This window comes from Oncorhynchus kisutch, linkage group LG18 (assembly GCF_002021735.2).
Source record: "Oncorhynchus kisutch isolate 150728-3 linkage group LG18, Okis_V2, whole genome shotgun sequence".
Lineage (NCBI taxonomy): Eukaryota > Metazoa > Chordata > Actinopteri > Salmoniformes > Salmonidae > Oncorhynchus > Oncorhynchus kisutch.
The window spans coordinates 60,222,357-60,245,072 of NC_034191.2; the positions used below are offsets into that span (position 1 = coordinate 60,222,357).

The 22,716-nt window shown below is 40.5% G+C and overlaps 2 protein-coding genes across 4 annotated transcripts in view; one reads left to right on the forward strand and one right to left on the reverse strand.

Moving 5' to 3' along the window:
- Positions 1-5,272: 5,272 nt before the first annotated feature.
- Positions 5,273-13,092, reverse strand: rmdn1 (regulator of microtubule dynamics 1). Its single transcript, XM_020509132.2, has 11 exons — positions 12,782-13,092; positions 12,447-12,586; positions 11,379-11,484; positions 11,092-11,179; positions 10,550-10,709; positions 9,685-9,774; positions 9,534-9,589; positions 7,862-7,949; positions 6,824-6,854; positions 6,105-6,238; positions 5,273-5,534 (listed from the first exon to the last, which is right to left on the reverse strand). The coding sequence occupies exons 2-11, from the start codon at positions 12,576-12,578 to the stop codon at positions 5,490-5,492; spliced, it is 930 nt and encodes a 309-aa protein (XP_020364721.1). The 5' UTR covers positions 12,579-12,586; positions 12,782-13,092; the 3' UTR covers positions 5,273-5,489.
- The window catches only part of cpne3 (copine III), a 28,304-nt gene continuing 18,643 nt past the window's right edge, over positions 13,056-22,716 (forward strand). The window contains exons 1-7 of one of the 3 annotated variants that reach the window (XM_020509129.2): positions 13,056-13,407; positions 15,394-15,534; positions 15,848-16,027; positions 19,645-19,719; positions 19,791-19,862; positions 20,062-20,142; positions 21,318-21,407. In XM_020509129.2, coding sequence (XP_020364718.1) covers positions 15,403-15,534; positions 15,848-16,027; positions 19,645-19,719; positions 19,791-19,862; positions 20,062-20,142; positions 21,318-21,407 — 630 coding nt within the window. In that variant the 5' untranslated portion in view covers positions 13,056-13,407; positions 15,394-15,402. The remainder of the gene's footprint in view (positions 13,408-15,393; positions 15,535-15,847; positions 16,028-19,644; positions 19,720-19,790; positions 19,863-20,061; positions 20,143-21,317; positions 21,408-22,716) is intronic. The other 2 variants (XM_020509128.2, XR_004204025.1) reach the window with 2 other exon arrangements.

Sequence of the window (22,716 nt, forward strand, 5' to 3'; positions counted from 1 at the left end):
CAACTGGGTTTGAGTTCATTCAAATTATTGTAAGTGAAACTGCATAGATTTAAGGCCATAGTTGGGACTGAATACCATTTCAACAATGAATTGACCACAACTGACTTAGTTTTCCACAATTATTTACACGTTTGCTGAATCTTGAGGCTATTTTCCCAAAACCACTTACACAAAATGCAAAACTCTCTACAAATCTCTAGCAAAAGCAAACATTGCATTCAAAACTATTGCAATTTTTTTTTCAAATGATAGGTCATTTGAATACAGTTGAAGTCGGAAGTTTACATACACTTAGGGTAGTGTCATTAAACTTTTTTTTTTTTTTTTTCAACCTCCACAAATTTCATGTTAACTATAGTTTTGGCAAGTCTGTTAGGACATCTACTTTGTGCATGACACAAGTCCTTTTTCCAACAATTGCTTAGACATATTATTTCACTTATCGTTCACTGTCTCACAATTCTACATACACTAAATTGACTGCCTTTTTAAACAGCTTGGGAAATTCCAGAAAATGTCATGGCTTTAGAAGCTTCTGATAGACTAATTGACATTTGAGTCAGCTGGAGGTGTACCTGTGGATGTATTTCAAGGCCTACCTTCAAACTCAGTGCCTCTGTGCTTGACATCATGGGAAAATCAAAAGAAATCAGCCAAGACCTCAGAAAAAAAATTGTGCACCACAAGTGTGGTTCATCCTTGGGAGCAATTTCCAAATGCCTGACGGTACCACGTTCATCTGTACAAACAATAGTACGGAAGTATAAACTCCATTGGACCACGCAGCCATCATACCGCCTAGGAAGGAGATGAACGTAGGGATGAATGTACTTTGGTGTGAGAAGTGCAAATCCATTCCAGAACAAAAGCAAAGGACCTTGTGAAGATGCTAGAGGAAACTGGTACAAAAGTATCTTTATCCACAGTAAAACGAGTCCTATATTGACATAACCCGAAAGCCATTATGTTTGGGGGAAAAAGGGGGCGTCTTGCAAGCCGAAGAACACCATCACAACCGTGAAGCACGGGGGTGGCACCATCATGATGTGGGGGTGCTTTGCTGCAGGAGGAACTGGTGCACTTCACAAAATAGATGGCATCATGAGGTCGGAAATTATGTGAATATATTGAAGAAACATTTCAAGACATCCAGTCAGGAAGTTAAAGCTTGGGTCTTCCAAATGGACAATGACCCCAAGCATACTTCCAAAGTTATGGCAAAATGGCTTAAGGACAACAAAGTCAAGGTATTGGAGTGGCCATCACAAAGCCCTGACCTCAATCCTATTTGTGGACAGACTTGAAAAAGCGTGTGCGTGCAAGGATGCCTATAAACCTGACTCAGTTACACCAGCTCTGTCAGGAGGAATGGGCCAAAATTCACCCAACTTATTGTGGGAAGCTTGTAGAAGGCTACCTGAAATGTTTGACCCAAGTTAAACAATTTAAAGGCAATGCTAACAAATACTACTTGAGTGTATGTAAACTTCTGACACACTGCGAATGTGATGAAAGAAATAAAAGCTGAAATAAATCATTCTCTCTACTATTATTCTGACATTTCACATTCTTAAAATAAAGTGGTGATCTGACTGACCTAAGACATGACATTTTTACTAGGATTAAATGTCAGGGATTTTGAAAAACTGAGTTGAAATGTATTTGGCTATGGTGTATGTAAACTTCCGACTTCAACTGAAGATCTGTCTACCAACCAACAACATACTGATGTGCTCCACACAAAACACTACTATGAATAGCCCATCAGGATGTTTATGCCTTTTCAGTGTTGCACTGTAGCCGGTTGAAAAAGATTGTTACTGAAATGTAGATAAAACAAAAGCAGTACAGTGAGACACACTTATTTCCAAAATGCAGTATTTTTGAACACTTGTTTGTTTGTAACACTTTCCATACCCAACAGCGGAAAAACATTCAGTCAGAAAGGGTTTTCTGTACAAAAATAAATGAGTGGTTCATTCTTTCAAACTTGAAAGACAAAAACACTTGCAAAATGTAAGAAAAAAGACAGGCTGCCTCCAATTTTGGTCTGGCCACAGCACCTCATCTAGATCACTAGTGATGTTCTCCCTGGCTAAACAGCTGGGAAATAATCTTCTGGAGTGACGGATCCAGCCAGCCGAAAGCCCCCACATCAACTTCACCATATGCGTCCTCCATTGCCTCAGCAAAAAAATAAATGTCCACTCACTTTCAACTGTGTTTATTTTCAGCAAACTTCACGTGTAAATATTTGTATGAACATAAGACTCAAAAGCTTAGACATAAACTGAACAAGTTCCACAGACATGTGACTAACAAATGGAATGTGTCCCTGAACAAAGGGGAGGGAGGGAGGGGGGGTCAAAAGTAGCAGTCAGTATCTGGTGTGGCCACCAGCTGCATTAAGTACTGCAATGCATCTCCTCATGGACTGCACCAGATTTGCCAGTTCTTGCTGTGAGATGTTACCCCACTCTTCCACTAAGGCACCTGCAAGTTCCCGGACATTTCTGGGGGGAATGGCCCTAGTCCTCACCCTCCGATCCAACAGGTCCGGGCTGTTGGATCGAGATCCGGGCTCTTCGCTGGCCATGGCAGAACACTAACATTTCTGTCTTGCAGGAAATCATACACAGAACGAGCAGTATGGCTGGTGGCATTGTCATGCTGGAGGGTCATGTCAGGATGAGCCTGCAGGAAGGGTACTGCATGAGGGAGAAGGATGTCTTCCCTGTAACGCACAGTATTGAGATTGCATGCAATGACAACAAGCTCATCCGACGATGCTGTGACACACCGCCCCCAGACCATGACGGACCCTCCACCTCCAAATCAATCCTGCTCCAGAGTACAGGCCTCAGTGTAACGCTCATTCCTTCGACGATAAGCGCGGATCAGACCATCACCCCTGGTGAGACAAAACCGCAACTTGTCAGTGAAGAGCACTTTTTGCCAATCCTGTCTGGTCCAGCGACGGTGGGTTTGTGCCCATAGCCGACGTTGTTGCCAGTAATGTCTGGTGAGGACCTGCCTTACAACAGGCCTACAATCCCTCAGTCCAGCCTCTCTCAGCCTATTGCAGACAGCCTGTGCACTGATGGAGGGATTGTGTGATCCTGGTGTAACTCAGGCAGTTGTTGTTGCCATCCTGTACCTGTCCCGCAGGTGTGATGTGCGGATGTACCAATTCTGTGCAGGCTTTGTTACACGTGGTCTGCCATTGCGAGGATGATCAGCTGTCCGTCCTGTCTCCCTGTAGGGCTGTCTTAGGTGTCTCACAGTACGGACATTGCAATCTATTGCCCAGGCCACATCTGCAGTCCTCATGCCTCCTTGAAGCATGCCTAAGGCACGTTCACGCAAATGAGCAGGGACCCTGGGCATCTTTCTTTTGGTGTTTTTCAGAGTCCTTAGGCCTCTTTAGTGTCCTACATTTTCATAACTGTGACCTTAGCTTACAGATGGTGGGCAACTGTTATTGTCTTAACGACCGTTCCACAGGTGCATGTTCATTAACTGTTTATGGTTCATTGAACAAGGATGGGAAACGGTGTTTAAATGCTTTACAATGAAGATCTGTGAAGTTATTAGAATTACCTTTGAAAGACAGTGTCCTGAAAAAGGGACGTTTCTTTCTTTGCTGAGTTTATTTACTTGCACATATTCATAGCACTGTTCTTTAATGCTCTCTGAGTTTCGCTCAAATGGCTCCCCGAAGACCTGTTTCATCCAGATTCGGTTGCGCTGTAATACACGGTCCAATGTAGACAAGCCCACATGGTGAATGTTATTGAATATTGTGTTGTCTGCAATTATGTGGTTCAAGATTGTTCCTAGTCTAATGGTATTGTTTGCCACCACCATGTTTGTGTGTGAACAGCCGGTGTCTTCAACCATGGCCTGGCCGTCTCTCAGTTCTGCAGAAGATCCATAAATATGATATTATTGGCTACAGTAAACTAAAATAATTTATTTTCTTTCAATATGAAATGACATTACTGTAACATTGGCCAACAATCACTGGCCTACTGATATGTCGGACTGCAGTATACATACAGAGCATAGTGTAGATGGTAGCCAACTTACCGGTTGTCATTTCTGAATGTATGGATGATAGATGCAACCATGTAGCAGCTCAGGTTGGCCTGAACTCTCTGCCCAGCCTCCCTCATACTCAATTCACGGTTATTAATTTTTTTACCAGGTAAGTTGACTGAGAACACATTCTCAGCAATGACCTGGGGAATAGTTACAGGGGATGAATGAGCCAATTGTAAACTGGGGATTATTAGGTGACCGTGATGGTCAGATTGGGAATTTAGCCAGGACACTGGGGTTAACACCCCTACTCTTACAATAAGTGCCATGGGATCTTTAATGACCGCAGATTCAGGACACCCATTTAACATCCCATCCAAAAGACAGCACCCTACACAGGGCAGTGTCACTGGCCTGAGGCATTGGGATATTTTTTTTAGACCAGAGGAAATAGTGCCTCCTATTGGCCCTTCAACACCACTTCCAGCAGCATCTGGTCTCCCATCCAACAGGACCAACCCTGCTTAGCTTCAGAAGCAAGCCAGCAGTGGTATGCAGGGTGGTATGGTCCTGGCTAATACAGTTGAGCACATGGTCAACCAATGTGGCCCTGATCTCATCTGAGACAACTGTCCTTCCTCATACTCATTCTCCTCTTACTCTCACTCCTTCACCTCTAGCTCTTGCTTCACCACTGACTTCCATTTTCCTCCAAAACAGGAGAGCTCATCTGTGGCCTTTTTATAGTGCTAAAGCTCTGATTTCTAAGTGAACAATTCAGCAACTAGTGTTTATACCTGTGAGGAGTGGGTGTTGCCAATTGGTGTATAGAGCTTGGCATTGTGATTGGCGATGCTTTCCAAAGGGACTAAAGACATTTTTACTTTGAATGTTGTGCCTAATGTAGAGAACTGTGTGTAGTGTTTCGCAAAAAGTGTAGAATTGAAAACTGAGTGTAAAGCAGGAATTGTGCTTGCAATTTTGCAGACTTGGTTTAGGGATTTGGTACATGAGTTTCAGGTTTCGGTGATTGCGTTTCAAGTTCCAATTTTAGTATGTAAACAATTGGGAAAAACTGTAATATTTGCATGGAACACATTGAATCCCATTCATTAACCGCATATTGGGATTTTAAAATCAGACACCCTTTCAACTTTCTATTTACAATGACAATAAAATGCCTGCCTGAATGTTACAATCCCAAGCTATCACAACAGACTTGACACGCATATTAAATTAAAATAACGTTTAATTAAAGTTAAATCACAGCATCTGTAAATCACTATACACAGGTTAGTGGAAAAGCATGTATCATTTCCTGTTAAGGCCATACAGTATAGCCTATATACACTCTTGCGTTAGGAACAAAAATATACATATTGTAGATAGATATAGATTACACCTATTCTCAACACAGTGCACTCTTGCCTCCATGTGACTAGGTCATCTTATGCACTGAGCTTCTTCAGAAGGTCAAGGGCTTCTTTATGGACCTATGAAGAACAGGAAATAAACAAATGAGCTTCTATACAATCAGAGTATACTGTGATAATGGTGCGTTCACGTGCTGTGGGAGTTATCTGAAGTTCTGAGTTCCGACTGGGAAATTTTAATTCACACCCTTGAAGTTGTTGTGGGAAACTCAGAACATGTTGTGACTTTTCACCACTGATCTTTCAATCAAAAGATGACAACAAATCAGTTTGGCTATTACAAACTTGTCAATGTGGATAATGTAACTAGCATGACCATATTGTCAATGTAAATGAATTCTGGCTAACTTGATTATTAGCAAACTTAGCTTATCTATCGAGCTAAAATGTTATTTGTTGAATCATTTTTCCGACTTGAATATAATGTCAGACTTGCGACTTTTTTATTGGGAAGATTCCCACTTCCGGCGAGCACGTAAATGTCCAATTAAAATACAGGTAACAGTTATAGGGCCGGTTTCTGGACACAGGTTAAGCATAGTCCTGGACTAAAACACCCTTTCAATGGAGAATCTCCTGGACCAGGTTAAATATGTCCAGGAAACCGGCCCACACAGTATTGCATTTTACCTCCTTGTCTTCCTCTGTGTGAGGGGGGTAGTCCCGTGCCTTTCTCAGCCAGAGCACAGCATTCCCCTGGTCCTTCAATGACATGTAGGACTTCCCCAGCATAAGTAGATTCTTACTGTAGAAGTTTGGGTCCACTATGGAAAGATGATCAAATGAGAGATAAAAGTTGACTTGTAATTGCATTAAATGTGGCTTTAGAAACACAGACGGAACAAGGAGACAGATATTTCATAGAATGTATAAGTGTGAAGCATCCGGTTGGCGTTTCCACTCAATATCAAATATGGTGATGAGAGGAAGCCCAGTGGCCGGCAGTGGGAAAAGCGAAAGATTTTTGCAGATATTATGCAAATTTTCTCATCAATTAAAGATTTGATTTCAATACAGTTTTCTGTTCCCAAAACTAAAATCTCTTACGAACAGAGTGGAATAAGTTTGTTAGATTTTACCCTTTGACAAAGTTTTAAAAATTGCGTTGATTAGAAGGAGTTCAAGGGTTAATTGGGTGATTGCACGTCAGTGTAGGCGTTCCCTAACGGAAATATGCAAATACATGCTAGAACGTGCCAATAGGATCTCGCTAGCTCATGCTTTGCTCTGCCCCCCCCCCCCCTTGCTTGTTCTGCCCACTATGACTCATTTGTTCCTATTGGAATCGACAGGCTGTGGTTAAACTTTACATTGTATTGTGTTAATATTTAGCATTTAGAACAACGAACCTTCTTCAGCTTTCAGGAAGAACGCCAAAGCCTGAGGTGAAACAAAAATTATAGTCAAACATGATGCCTTACATTTTTCAATGATCTTGTACTGTTCCGGATTTATTATGCAAAACGAACTATGCAAGAGATTTTACTGTAAGCAGAGCGCATTGGAGTACGATTCTATTGCATTGACAGGCACGACCTGCTGCATAACCAATCAGAGCTGCAGTAGGCCTATATGTAAATAGCCATTGCCATATATGGATCTGTGCCATTCGTCGTGTGTAGATGCGCTTGTTTTGAGATCAAAGTGAGAACTGCATTTTCTTAGCTAGTTAGTGAGTTATTAGCCCAGTTCTAGTCAACAATGGGGGAGTTGTTGCTGCCAACAAGAGCATAAAATGTGTGCATTTCTAGCCATCTTTCAAAAGCGACTCAGAAAAGCGAGTCGGGCTTTTCTATGTCTGAAAGTGTTGTATTTTGAGACGTCTTGAATAAACTAAGTAGCCAATAGGCAGAGCGTAACATAATTTGTTTGATTCTCTGTAATAATGGTATGAGAATAATAAAGAATTGTATTTTGTAAAGTGGTTTCTTGCATCAAATACAACATTTCAGTCAACTCGTCTGAAGGACAAGTGAATAAACAGGTTAATGCATGTTTTTCTTCTTCTTCAGAAGTCTGATAGGATGTAGGCATTGAACACTACACATTGGCTGCTTCTGTAGGCTGAATGATAAAACAGTTATTTCCATGTCAAAATGTTATGGGATGTGTTTTTCTCCATTGTTTTTGATGGTAGGCAACTGCTAGGCCTACATTATGATCAAATAGCCACAGTAGCCTACTTGGCCACTGTTAAAACAAACTTAAAGTGGGTACAGCCTCAGTGTTCACAGTAAACCCATGCTGAAAGTCGCACAGAATTGTCATACTGCTCAAGTTTGCACTCATTGACAGTGACACATTTTCAGCAATGACGTGTCACTGTGCCAATACTTTTGGAGCTCACTGTATATAGGGGATAGGGTGCCATTTAGGATGTAACACACCTCTTCGTATGTAGCAGTGGGAGGAGAGGCGAAGATCATGGCTGCCACTTTACGTTGATACCACGCCAACTCAGCGAAGGCAAAACACCTAAATGAGAAAACAGGCTGTGTCACTAACCCATCATTTTGAGATTGTTTTAGACAGGAAACGTGTAATTAAAGATTGGGAGACTGACATCGAGAGGGGTACTGAAGGTACAGCACAGACAGTTGACCAAGCTGGGCCTCGAACCCCTGAAAACCTTGTTGCAATTATGTTAACACAGCTGGAAACACCAGCCTCAACCTCAACAGTGAAGAGGTGACTACGGGATGCTGGCCATCTAGGCAGAGTTGCAAAGAAAAAGCCATATCTCAGACTGGCCAATAAAAATAAAAGATTAAGATGGGCAAAATAACACAGACACTGGACAGAGGACTATGCGTAGAAGGCCAGCATCCCGGAGTCGCCACTTCCCTGTTGAGGTTGAGACTTGTGTTTTGCGGGTACTATTTAATGAAGCTGTCATTTGAGGACTTGTGAGGCGTCTGTTTCTCAAACTAGACACTCTAATGTATTTGTCCTCTTGCTCAGTTTGGCACCGGGGCCTCCCACTCCTCTTTCTATTATGGTTAGGGCCAGTTTGCGCTGTTCTGTGAAGGAAGTAGTACACAGAGTTGTACGAGATATTCCGTTTCTTGGCAATTTCTCGCATGGAATAGCCTTCATTTCTCAGAACAAGAATAGACTGACGAGTTTTAGAAGAAAGGTCTTTGTTTCCGGCCATTTTGAGCCTGTAATCGAACCCACAAATGCTGATGCTCTAGATACTCAACTAGTCTAAAGGAGGACAGTTTTATTGCTTCTTTAAATCAGTACAACAGTTTCCTGCTGTGCTAACATAATTGTAAAAGGGTTTTCTAATGATGAACTAGCCTTTTAAAATCATAAACTTGGATTAGCTGACACAACGTGCCACTGTAACACAGGAGTGATGGTTGCTGATAAAGGGCCTCTGTACACCTATGTAGATATTCCATTAACAAAAAATCTGCAGTTTCCAGCTACAATAGTCAATTACAATATTAACAATGTCTACACTGTATTTCTGATCAATTTTATGTTATTTAAATGTACAAAAAAATGTGCTTTTCTTTCAAAAACAAGGACATTTCTAAGTGACCCCAAACTTTTGATCGGTAGTGTACATCATTTCCATAATAAATAACCTAGACTGAGTATACTGAGCATTAGGAACTCTTTCCTAATATAGATCCCCTTTTGCCCTCATACCAACTTCAATTCATTGGGGCATTTACTCTACAAGGTGTCAAAAGTGTTCCACAGGGATGCTGGCCAATGCTGACTCCAATGCTTCCCACAGTTGTCAAGTTGGCTGGATCATTCTTGATACACACGGGAAACTGTTGAGCGTGAACCCAATTCTTGACACAAACCGGCACTTACTACCATAACCGTTCAAAGGCACTTACATTCTTTGTCTTGCCCATTCACCCTCTGAACGGCACACACACACAATCCATGTCTCAAGGCTTAAAAATCCTTCTTTAACCTGTCTCCTCCTCCTCATCTACACGGATTGAAGTGGATTTAACAAGTGACGTCAGTAAGGGATCATAGCTTTCACCTGGATTCACCTGGTCAGTCTGTCATGGAAAGTGTATAACTCACCAATAACCCAAGATATGGATAGATGTGGCATCTTTTGGATTTAGCTCGATAGCCCTCTATAGAAGATACATTTTGTTTTAGAATGCTGCCAATATTTAAATGAATAATCATATGATATGACATACTGTACATTATTTAAAAAAACACTTACCTGTAAATGTTCTTTAATGATGTAAGAATTTCCTATTTTTACTTTGACCCCCTCGTAATCGCCTATGTCACTGAGGCACACTGCATACCACTAACCAAGAGAGAGAAGAGGGATATAGAAATTAGAATACCCACATAAATACTGCAGGGGCCGACCAGGATGCCTAAACCATGACCAAGATCGTCATCCATATCCTCACATATATTTGCTTATGATTTGTATTAGCATTAATATGATTAGCCTGCTTAATTGCTTGCGCAACTTAAACGGTCCTAAGTATTTTATAAATCTCCAATTGTATTCCATTATCAGAGGATTCTAGGTCTCAAAAACAGAGAATCCTACCTTGCACTTGGTTAACTTCTGTATTTTCCCCTTGGTGCCAGTAAACATGACAAAGTAGCAAATGTTTCACTGTTCAATTGAAAGTTGTATCAGTTTCCTATGAACCAACGTCTGTACTGATGCATGTATACATAATTCAGAATTACTATATAATCTTGAGACACAGAAGAATAATTAAGATTTTTTGCCAGCAGCCCATGAAGACATTTAGCCATGATCTTTTAACTGTGCTATTGGCCTTGGCTTTTTTAGCCTCTGTGCTATTAGGGTTTGAATTGTCACATGACCACCTTTCACCAAAGCTCTATTAGAATGTTTACCTCAACCGGACTTGTAGCAGCTGGTCCACTTGGTCGATAGCAGCAAACCAGGCGTTAACGGATTAATTATTACAGTAGCCCCAACATTATGCAGGCAAATGAGCCTGATCAAAACCATGATTTAGCTTAGTTTCACAGCAGTAATAGTGTAGTAGGTTCTCTTCAGAGATTCAATGAGAAGAAACCATAGACGTTATTACTTTGTGTGCTGCGAAGCAGGCCTCATTTTTCTCCAGGGCCTTCTTGGCGTATTCAAACGCCTCAAAGGTCAGCCTCTTCTTCTCATCAGCAGCAATGTGAGCGAGGAGGGAGAGGTCACGAGATGCCCGCGCTAGCCTCCACAGGAACTCCGCATCATCACTGGACACACAAATATTTTATTTCCAAAAATGTCATTGCTGAATGGTCAGTAGAATATAGTGGGACAGAAAGAGAAAGAACATTTTAACAGTATTTGGAGGGCATTCAGTGTTGTTTTAAGGCTTAAGTCATCTGACCTCGATTGCTGAGTGCCTGAACGGTACTGTAGCTTAGTCACGGATTTTTACTCGTTAGTACAAAGACCTCAAACTGATGCCTAAACAGTGAGACAACCTGACTTGCAAAATCGTTCTGGATCCCAGCCAAACCCAATCAATACATACTACCATTCTGTTTTTGCAATGGTCACTGTCTGTCTGTCTTATACACATGCAATGGACAACACATGCCTTAACATGTTTATGAAATACAGTAGGTCTACCTGTCCTTATACTGTAGCAGAAGCTGGTAGAGTTTCTCTGTCTCCCCACAGCTGTACAGGTAGTCTGCTTGTTCCACAGCCTCTTCAGCTAGAATACAAAATAGAGATTGCAAAATAGAGGTGCCATTAGATAGAGAATCTGGATAGGAAAAAGCCCCAAATCATACATTTGCATGTTTAATCAGGATGTTTTCTGTCTGATTCAATAGCTGTATCCCTTTCTAATTATTTTGATATTACATATAATTAAAACCATTCTGAATTACTAATTTCCAGGTGATGTGTACCTTTTTCCAGAGCATGGACCACAGTTGCACTCTGCACCGTCCTGTAGGCTTCCACGCCTAGATAAGATAGTACTGGTAAGGTGAGCAAGAATGCAGTTCTTCCACCCTGTACCAGAGAACGGAACAGACAGAGGTAGTTGAGTTGAAGACATAAAACACTTGTCAATGTCAGTCACAGCCTGATAAAACCAGATATGACTAAAGACTGCTTCACAAGACGTTATATGCTCAGTAGATAGACCAAGCCTATATAAAAAATTCCACCACAGTTACCTCTCTGGCTAGTCTATATTAGACCCCCTGCCCGCCCCCCCTTTCACTACTCGTGAGGAATCCACATTATGTTTTTCATAGTAGCTCAGGTCCCTCTGACAGAAAGTAGCCCTACCGAAAGTACCCGAGTCACAACAAATGCAGAGGGACAATTCTGAGGGAGAATTTCAATTGCATACTCCTCGCGTCCTTGCCTCCTTCTCAAAACCCATTGGAGAAGGTTAGAGGTGCAGGACCTCTGGCTTTCTCATCCAATGAGTTTTGAGAAGGAGGTGAGGAGAGAGGACACGGGGATGATATTAACTGAGATTCTCCCCTAATCAAGGCAGTAGGCCCCTTGGCCTATTTATTCAAGACACACTGTTGTTGTTTGTCTTGGAACCTGTCCAGGCTTTGCAGGGGAGAAAATGTATTGTATTCAAGTAATATCAAATGAACACAACAATAATAATGACGATAACAAAATATCAATATTGTCAAATGTAATTTATATTGTCATGTTCATTCTGTATCATGTGCATCCTATTGTCCTTTCAATAGTGATACTGAACAAATGTTAAACAATGTGCAGAGACAATCACATCACATAAGAATACCCTACCTACTGTACTGTGTAGCCCTACTGACCTTTCACCTACATCCATTCAGATCAGGATAGTGTATCTAGTTACTGTATGTTTTACATATATACTTTCAACAAATACCACTCTGGTTCTATTCTACCAGGCGCATGTAACACTTTCACACCAGCAATAGGAGAAACTGGGCAGATGAAGTAAATGGAGGTTTATTTACGTTAATAGTTGAGGTATTGCTCCTGAAAATAGTCAAGTATTGTCGATGATATCCTCTGATCTTGACGGCTTTACAAGCAGGTGCCGATAGCACAGTCCGGGCAGCAAATCGCATGAAAGTTGCTCCTGCCATCCCTCTCCCTAATCAAGTCAAGAGCAGAATGATCACTTCTAAGTCTGAGCCGAACAGCCTGGACTTTGAAAGGTAAAATACGATACAAACGTGGGTCATTCAAGATCGCAATTAGCGAAAACGTTGAGAAACAACACGAACTTCAAATCAGGTTGTTGTAAAGATTGGTCGGGCATTTTTACAGTTTAACTTGTATTACCCACAGTATTTTTTCTGGTATCAACTGTTCAACTTCGAAACCATTGCATTGGTGGGTATGCTTTGTGGTTAGAGCGTTGGACTAGTAACCATAAGGTTGCCAGATTGAATCCCAAGCTGACAAGGTAGAAATCTGTCGTTCTGCCCCTGAACAAGGCAGTTCCAAGGCTGTCATTGAAAATAAGAATTTGTTCTTAACTGACTTGCCTAGTAAAATAAAATGCTTTTCAAAACTGTTTTTTTAATGTCTATCTTAAATGCATCTTGGCAAAATACGTCCTCTGTTTAGGGTGTCGACTAGAAACAAGAAGCTACTTCATAGGTTCCGAAGTCAGAACGGAAATCAACAGAATATATCATTATATGAGACCAGTTTCTCACGGTTGCAAACCGTAAAGGCTTTGCGACAAAAAAAAAAAAACAAGGGTTCTAATTGGACAGACACATTCAGTGGTCCCTCTCCATTTTGGTCCGTTTGGTTTCGACACTACGCAAAGTATGTATCTGGGACACACCCAAGGCGGGGTTTGGGCCGGAGGGTCCATTCGACACTGAACAGTTGTGGAAAAGCTCTTGATCCGAGTAGCACACAGATTACTTCAGGGACTCAGAGTATTGTAAAGTAATTTAGGTAAGAATATAGGTAATAAATAATACCGTGCATGGCTTGTTTATGTTTAGCTATTGATGTAAAATTGTTTAACGCGTTGTGTTTCAGGAGCTAATAGAAACCGCTAACGTTAGCTAGCTAGAGAAACAGCAAGCTAGCCAGCTGTCAGTTAACGTTACATGTCAAACCAAAACCAGGATAGAAAGATCGCCACAACTGTTTTCGATTACTATGTCATAGCTAATACTGATATATAGCTAGTTATGTTAATAAATTAGTTAGCTAACAAGTAGCCTAACTCTGCTCCCACGCCCCATCTACAGTATGATTAATTTGTGCTACGTTCATAACCAAGTGGGAAGGTGATAATTACTATTAGTTAAGTCGTAAATACTAGTTAGATGTGCTTCGAATGCGTTGAGAAACGCTAATTAGCTAATGGTCATTCATAAACTAAAAGGTACAGCTATCATGCTTGCAAAATTAGGGTTCAAAAATCATTAGTATTTATTTTCATAAATTATGTTATGTTACATTTTAACTCCTGAAAGAAAATGCTGTAATTGAGGTTATTTTTGAAGTCGGTGATGCCAGAGGTCCGCATGTGGGAGAAGTCAAAGCTCAGGGACGATAAACGATTTTCCTTCTACACTGAACAAAAATATAAACGTAACATGTAAAGTGTTGGTTTCATGAGCTGAAATAAAATATCCCAGAAATGTTCCATACGCACAAAAAACGTATTTCTCAAATGTTGTGCAGAAATTTGTTTACATCCCTGTTCGTGAGCATTTCTCCTTTGCCAAGAATCGATCCACCAGACAGGTGTGGGATATCAAGAACCTGATTAAATGGCATGATCATTACTTGACTCCCGAGTGGCGCAGCGGTCTAAGGCACTGCAGTCCCTGGCTCGAATCCAGGCTGCATCACAGCCGGCCATGATTGGGAGTGCCATGGGGCGGCGCACAATTGGCCCAGCATTGTCCGGGGTAGGCCATCATTGTAAATAAGAATTTGTTCTTAACTGACTTGCCTAGTGAAATAAAATAAAACAGGTGCACCTTGTGCTGGGGACGATAAAAGGCCACTCTAAAATGTGCAGTTTTGTCACACAACACAATGCCACAGATATCTCAAGTGTTGAGGGAGTATGCAATTGGCAAGCTGACTGCAGGAATGTCCACTGGCGCTGTTGCCAGAGAATTGAATGTTAATTTCTCTACCACAAGCTGCCTCCAACATTATTTTAGAAAATTTGGCAGTATGTCCAACTGGCCTCACAACTGCAGACCACGCCAACCTAGGACCTCCATATCCAGCTTCTTCACCTGCGGGATAGTCTGAGGGGGTATTTCTGTCTCATGAAGCCATTTTGTGGGGAAATCGCTCCACCATTTCCAGGTTGCTAAAATTCTAACAGTTTGCCTAATTTCAGTTTGTGACAAAACAAGCAATGCATAGTGTAGAGAATCATTGTACCATCTAAAATGCTGTGAAATATATTTTCAATGACCAAAAATATTTTATTTTCAGCTGTTTGAATCTGGTGTACGAAAGTAAAAGACAAAAAACGAAACATAAGAATGGGGAGCATAGAAATAGCAGACACGGAACAGCTCTACCGCTTCTTCAACTTGCTTTCAATGAGAGACAGATCTATAACTCACATTTGGCTCAAAAAGTTACATATTGCAGCTTTAACTCAGCTGTATTTATATAATATTTTGAATTTTTTTATAAAATAATAATAGCTAATGTTTCCTACTGTAGTGCGTCAACAGTCAAAACAATAGTGACCGTAGACATTTAGCTTAGCTGTCCACACCCTTGCTACTCAGGTTTATTGCCTAGCCTCACAGTTAATGTTGGTAAAGTATCTGTAATAAAAGCAAACTTACATCAAACCTAGTTAGAAAAAACACATCTTTGGATGCTTGTATGTACAGTAGCTCACAGATTGTTTAATTTTGCTTCGGGACATTATCTGTCTCTCCTCTGTTACAGGCAGGTCCAATGGCGACACAGTGTGTGACAAAGGTGGAGCTGACTGTCTCCTGTGAGAATCTTCTGGACAAGGACATTGGCTCCAAGTCTGACCCACTGTGTGTTCTTCTCATGAACACTACTGGGTCACAGTGGTATGAGGTCAGTCACAGATTCTTGTTTGCCCAAGAAACACTGTGACATTGTTAAAATGTTAACCCAACTAGGCAAAAAAAAGATTTCTCCCCAAAGCCATCATCATGCATAATTGATTAGCTTGAATCAGTATTCCGCTTGACTGTTTGGAAAAGCATCTCAGCGTTGTAGAATGGCTAAAGCGAGCATTAACTATTTCCAGGAAGAATCTGAAATGTTGGTCCAATTCAGTATCACTTGATGTTGTTGATTAGTTTCATGAGGGTGTGAGAATGTGTATGTTTTGATTACTAACTGGCTGAATTTTTTGTGTTCGTAGGTGGGCCGCACAGAGAAGGTACAGAATTGCCTTGCGCCAAAGTTTGCCAAGAAGTTCATCATCGATTACTACTTTGAAATAGTGCAAAAGCTGAAGTTTGGAATTTACGACATCGACAATAAAACTGTTGACCTAAGTGATGATGATTTCCTGGGAGAGCTGGAGTGTACCTTGGGCCAGGTGAGGTCTTTTTCTTTCCCTTCCTCACTTAATAAAGCCCGAGAAGCCGGTGTTTGGAGGATATATTGGCACGGGTGTTGTTAGGCCAAACACCGACTTCAAGGGCATCACTTTTTATACAACGGGTTACCAACATGTTCAAATATTGATTGATATATTTTAGTTAAACTTTATTTTGATGAATTTATTCATACTATTTCATCCTTCCACGAGATATAGTCCTGACACAAATCTAGGGTTGCTACCCAAGCTGGCTGGTCGTTTGTTCTATCGGTTCGGTTGCCCGAGACGTGACCCAGTCATTAAGTCTTTTTTAGTTCTGCATCTATGGAACCACCCAGTTGTTCGTTCTAGATGTTATATTGCCATACTGGCTGGCAATATCCCTTGCTTGCTAGCTAGCCAACTACGGCTAACTTAGTCACGTAAAACAGTGCAGCTAGAATAACAGCAAAGTATTTGCATTTGTTTAAGCTGTTTTCTACAGACATTTATTTGTAAGTCTGTAGAAATGATGCTGATTCATGATTTTGACTGGCTGAGAAGCTGCCTGTCTGTCTCGTCCTGACTCCCACAAGTTTTATATAAATCTCCGCTATTGAAAATCAATTGCTAGTCTAAAAGAAATGGCAGATAATGTCTAGATGCTTTTTACAGTGGAAATCAAGTTCATAAATTGTTTGGCTGGGCTAATGAGACAGTGAATTGCGCAGTGAGATGGAACAGGGTAAATAGGCATTTCAACATCATAGCTTTAGCCGGTGGTAACTTGTGGAATAGTCACTGGCTGGATTGCGGTTTTAACCAATCAGCGTCCAGGATTAGACCGACCCATTGTATAAATATTGAAAGACGTTGCAGTAGTCTGTTTTGGTGATTCCGGTCAGTGTCCCACTGTCACTTACGTAGAGAGTTAGCATCATGCACAGTGCATACAACCCCTATGTAGACGTGCAGTGGCTGTGCAATCTGTGACTTGACACTAAAGGTTTCTTTTAACTGTTTGTTCAGGCGGCTGAACAAACAGTCTGTATGGACTTTGTCTGTCTCAAGTGCACCGGTGTCAATGTAGGCAATAAGGCCTGAGGCGGTGTGGTATTCACCCCCCCCCCCTTTTTTTTTTTTTTCAGAGTAAAACATATTTCAAAACTTGTATCCTGTATATCCTCTACTTTAATTGCAGATAACTGGCTACAGGTGAGGTTAGATCAACATGAGATAAAGCTGAATCGATGTCTGCATGATCACGTAATGATCACAGTATTCTACATAACAGAACCGAATATAATAGCGTAGTAGTATAACGTTACTATAAGACGAAAACACCACCACATTCTTCTCAACATCGCGTGCCACTAGGCAAAATGCACAGGTAGGCTATGCTAATGCTACAGTTTAACACCATCTGCACTAAAATTAGCTCACTGTACATCATTCAAAACAACACTGTAGACTACTACGACAACACTGTAACTCCAGATCAAAGTGCATATCCCCATGAAACTGATTTGAGATCAAATGGCTGATTTACTATGAGTAAAACTCATTCGCGATTGAATGCGGTGGTGTTTGTGTCTTACAGTAATGTTATACTATGCTATTATATTTGGTTCTGTTCTGTAGAATACTGTGATCATTATGTGAGATCTTGCAGACATTGATTCAGCTTGATTTAACTTTATTAATAAAACAACCACCATTCGCCTGAGTAGCCTGTTCTCTGCGCATAAAGTAGAGAATACACATCTGCAGAATCTTCGGGAAGCTCTGGATCTTTTAGTCAGCTGACTAAAGATCCCCCAACCCGAAAAAGTCAGATCCGCAGCCATGGCCTAAAGATAATCTGGATGGAGCTAAGCACAGGCAAAATCCTAGACGAATACCTGCTTCAGTCTGCTTTACACCAGACACTGGGAGAGGAATTCACCTTTCAGTCGGTCAATAAACTACAACACAATGCCAAATCTACATTGGAGTTGCTTACCAAGAAGACGGTGAATGTTTGTGAGGGGCCGAGTTAGTTTGGACTTAAATCTGCTTGAAAAGATCCCCAACACCTTGACAGATAATGGACAAATATTGCACAATCCAGGTGTGCAAAGCTCTTAAGAGACTTACCCAACATGTTTCTAATATGTATTGACTCATGGGTGAATGCTTATTTTATTAAGATATGGTAGTGTTTTATTTTTCATTAATCTAAAAGTTTTTTGTGTTGATCGCTGACAAATCATTTTAAAACCTCTTAGATGTAACAGGAACCTGCGTGGTTCTGGTACCGGTTCTGACTGACATTTCCGCTTATAAATCGATCTATAGACACCGTAGATCAAAATGGCTTGCTTTGAGTGATAGCCCTGGTTCCCGCAGACAAACTAGTATTTTTGTCTGAGCATGTGTGATGTAGGATGTGAAATCTGAAACCACTTGAAACTGGGATGTCCCTCCTACCATTTAATTCGCTCTTCTGACTGTACATAAACTGTCTGAACCCTACATCACAGCCACTGACATGCCTGCAATCGTTACATCGTAGCGCAGCAAGAGATAGTGGTTTCACCACGGTAGGCCATTCAGAGATCGAAAATAATTAATTGATTTTGAACAAACACTTTCTGTTTGTCGTAGACGGACAATGTTGACACGAGATGAAAGGTGAGTTCCTAGCGAGTTCAGGAAGCTAATATAGAGTTTTGTGAGGCATTCACAGCCATACGTTTTGATCAGGAGATACCTTTAGAAAATATGCAAATGCTTTCTCTAACGCTAAACATACAAAAATGTATTTTACAGTTATAAGGAAGGTGAAATCTTAGTTAGTCATTTTATAATTTGATTATGCTATATTTAGAAAGCATATGTAATTTCAAGCCTTTATTCATAGTTATTGTTGAATGGGAAATAATCATAAAATAGTAAAAAATGTAAAATATGAATATGTACTTGAGCTTCTCCTCAAAAGTGATTACACCATAGCAATATATAACTAGTTTTACCAGGAAGGTGATATTTTGACCGTTTGAGTATGCAGCATTAATAGTTATAGTTTATGGCCCTCGTGATATATAATTACTTTTATGGATTGCGTAGATAAAATGTTTGATTATATTTAGTTACATTTAAGTGATTAATCCCACTTTGTAACAATGAAATTTGAAGAAATTGAAGGAGGGTGAATACTTATGATAGTCACAGTACACGATGCAAGGCGGAGCGCCTGGATACAGCCTTCAGCCATGGTACATTGGCCACAAACCCAACATAAATAGAACTGTAAACAAGTATTTCTTCATCATAAATGTGGTACATTGTCTTATATACACACAGCTGAATGCTGTTTCAACCAATCAGCATCCAGAATTCAAACTACCTGGTTTGTAATACATTTTATAAACCGGGTACCAGTTTATAATAGAGGTAAGACACTTTAGGGGTTTGTGGTATATTGCCAATATAGCATTGCTAAGGGCTGTATCCAGGCACTCCGCTTAGAGTCGCACATAAGAACAGCCCTTAGCCGTCGTATATGGCCAATGTACTACACCCCCCCGGGCATTATTGCTTAAGTGGTCATTTACATTACAAGTGTTTCTTACGCATCAAATTGTCTTTTCCAGGTGGTGTCTAGTAGAAAGCATACTAGACCACTGGTGTTGAAGAACAACAGGCCTGCAGGAAGAGGAACCATTACAGTGAGTCATTTACATGTTTGTTGTTCGTCGTCTTTTTTATTTTTTTATTTACTGTTTTATTTTCTTTGTAGATAATTGCTGAAGAAATAAAAGACAACAGGGTGGTGAATTTTGAGGCTGAAGCAAGAAAACTGGACAACAAGGTATTGATACAATATTGAAGAATGTGCACCAAGCACGGGTCATCCCATGAGTGACGAATCTGTTGAAGTGATACTTGCTGCTCTCTGTAAAGCCAATAATTGAGGGAAATAAAACATCACAATAGTTAGCTGAGTTGCTTGTGTCTGTTGTGTGACATTTTATGACTTACAATGTTTTGACATATAAGGCTGTTTCCAGGATTTCTTTGGGAAGTCTGATCCTTACCTGGAGTTCTACAAGCAGACAGAGACGGGATGGCAGCTGGCTCACAGAACGGAGGTACAATACACCATAGACATTTCTATGGAGTACAACACAGACTCTCATACGGCCCATTTCAAAGGAGACTTCTTAACTGGTTTTACAACTACATACGACTTCCATTCAGTTATGCAGCACATACTGTACTCCTGGTCTTCTTTTGCATATTGTGAATGTTAAAGGCAGTTTTATTGTCTGTGTGAAATGTGACGGCAATAACCATAGACTACGTAATATCCTGTTGCACACTAGAGATGGCACGGTTAATCGAATATCCGGATATCCTAACAGACATCAGAACCCTTGTGAATTAAATTTTGTCAACAATGAAAAAGAGGCCTATTTTAACAATGAAAAAGCGTTGTCTAAATGAAATTGTCCATGTGACATTGTTGCACACAAGGATATGACATTTGAAATTCTTAATTTAATAAAACAACAAACGTAAGAATGTAGTGTTTATGTACACCGCATTGAGACACTGCTGCTTCAGACATGTGGCTTTGACAGTACGTTGTTTACAGTTGGGCATTGTAAATGTAGCCTACAGTTCTGAGGACGCAAAAAGTCGTTTTATTTTCAAGCTAATTACGTTTTGCACGAAAAGGCATTTTACTATCATAGCGCATTTAGCCCTCCAACATTTTGCTATTTTCCCCACTTCAGGGATTCGCCTACATGCGCGCCAACGGATCAATGCAAAATACTCACCAGATATCATTTTTTAAACAATCAGTTATTTGATAGTGAACATCGGACTTCTTTCACCTTTGCTGTTAGCCGAGGCTACCCTTAGCCCAAAAGCTCCCGAGCTAGCACCCTGAAAACAACTGCGCGCTGTTGTGGCATTTTGCATCATTCTGATTCGTCAAGAGAGTAGCGCATTTATTTTATTTACTTCGTTATTATTCAAATCGTGAAATAATTTCAAATGCCCATCAATCAGTATTGTGCACTGTGTTCACTGACTGACACTGGAAACAGTATAACATTTGCATGGTTTCTTCCTTTTGTCTAGAAACTCATTACTCTCCTCCTATTCTCTGTCCAGATGCCTCTAATGTGATTGAACCAAATGCTATGTAGCTAATGAGTGTCTGCTCTTGTACTGTGTTGTGATACAGATTGTGGTTAGTGGTAATGCGATACAGATAACGGTTACCATATTTGTCCCTGTGCCCTGCATAAATAAGGTGGTGAAGAACAACCTGAACCCAACATGGAAACCCTTCAGGATCCCCCTGCAGTCCCTGTGTGGAGGAGACATGGACAAACATATAAAGGTATGTAGACCCACAACCACACCTATACCAGTACTAACCTACCTTACACATCAGCAACTCTTACCGCACAGACACTGAACTATTCCATATCTTTTGTATTTGATTTGGGGAATGTTTTGGTGTAACACCTTTTCTGGAATTGTGTGTGGTTTGCATGATAATAACACAGGTAATAACCTTAAGATACGTTCACCTCCACAATTATTGGCACCATTTGATAAAAAGATAAGCAAAAAAGATTGTATAAGTAATACAAATACTGAGCTATATTGTATGCAAGAAAAGGGGGGAAATTATAATTTTATACGAATACAGTTGCTCAGAGAAATATTCTGTTTAACAAGTTGTTTTGCATCAGAAAGATAGGTGTCAATTATTGGCATCTACTTTGTGCCTCTTCCCCTTGCAAGGATAACGCCACTGAACCTTTTTCTATAATGTTTTGAGATTGGAGCATTTAAAATTGATTAAATGTTGTGTCACTGATCTACACACAATACCCCATAATGTCAAAGTGGATTTTGTTTGTAGAAATGTTTTGAAATTAATTTGAAAAAATGTGAAGCTAAAATGTCTTGAGTCAATAAGAATTCAACCCATTTTGTTATTGCAAGCCTAAATAAGTTCAGGAGTAAAAATGTGCTAAGCAAATTGCATAGTAAGTTGTTGAGTAATAGTGGTTAACATGATTTTTTTAATGACTACCCTATCTCTGTACCCCACACATACAGATAATTGTAAGGTTCCTCAATCGAGTTGTGAATTTCAAGCACAGATTCAACCACAAAGACCAGGGATGTTTATCAATGCCTCGCTTAGAAGGGCAGGCACCGATTTGGTAGATGGCAACAACAGCAAAAAAGCAGATGCTGAATGAATATCTCTTAATTAAGTTAATTACACTTTGGATGGTGTATCAATACACCCAGTCTCTACAAAAATAGAGGCGTCCTTCCTAACTCGGTTGCCAGAGAGGAAGGAAACTGCTCAGGTATTTCACCATGATGCATTGGCGACAATGGCAATTTAAAACAGTTTAATGGTTGTGATATGAGGAAACTGAGGATGGATCAACATTTTAGTTACTCCACAATACTAACCTACATGACAGAGAGAAAAGGAAGCCTGTACAGATGTACAGAATAAAAATATTCCCAAATATATATCCTGTATATCCTCCTGGGGGGGGGGGGGGGGGGGTGTAAAGAAATTAACACTTTCTATTCTAGACAAAAAGTTATGTTTGGGGCAAATCCAACACATCACTGAGTACTACTCTTCACATTTTCAAGCATGGTGGTTGCTGCAT

What these genes read in the sequence shown, in the direction of transcription:
- rmdn1 (XM_020509132.2), bottom strand. Translation starts at nt 12,578, where the DNA reads ATGGCAGGAGCAACTTTCATGCGATTTGCTGCCCGGACTGTGCTATCG. An exon ending in GCAATACCTCAACTATTAAC is followed by an intron (nt 11,485 to 12,446) that starts GTAAATAAACCT and finishes TCTCTGGTACAG; the next exon opens with GGTGGAAGAACTGCATTCTT. An exon ending in ATCCATATCTTGGGTTATTG is followed by an intron (nt 7,950 to 9,533) that starts GTGAGTTATACA and finishes TTTCTCATTTAG; the next exon opens with GTGTTTTGCCTTCGCTGAGT.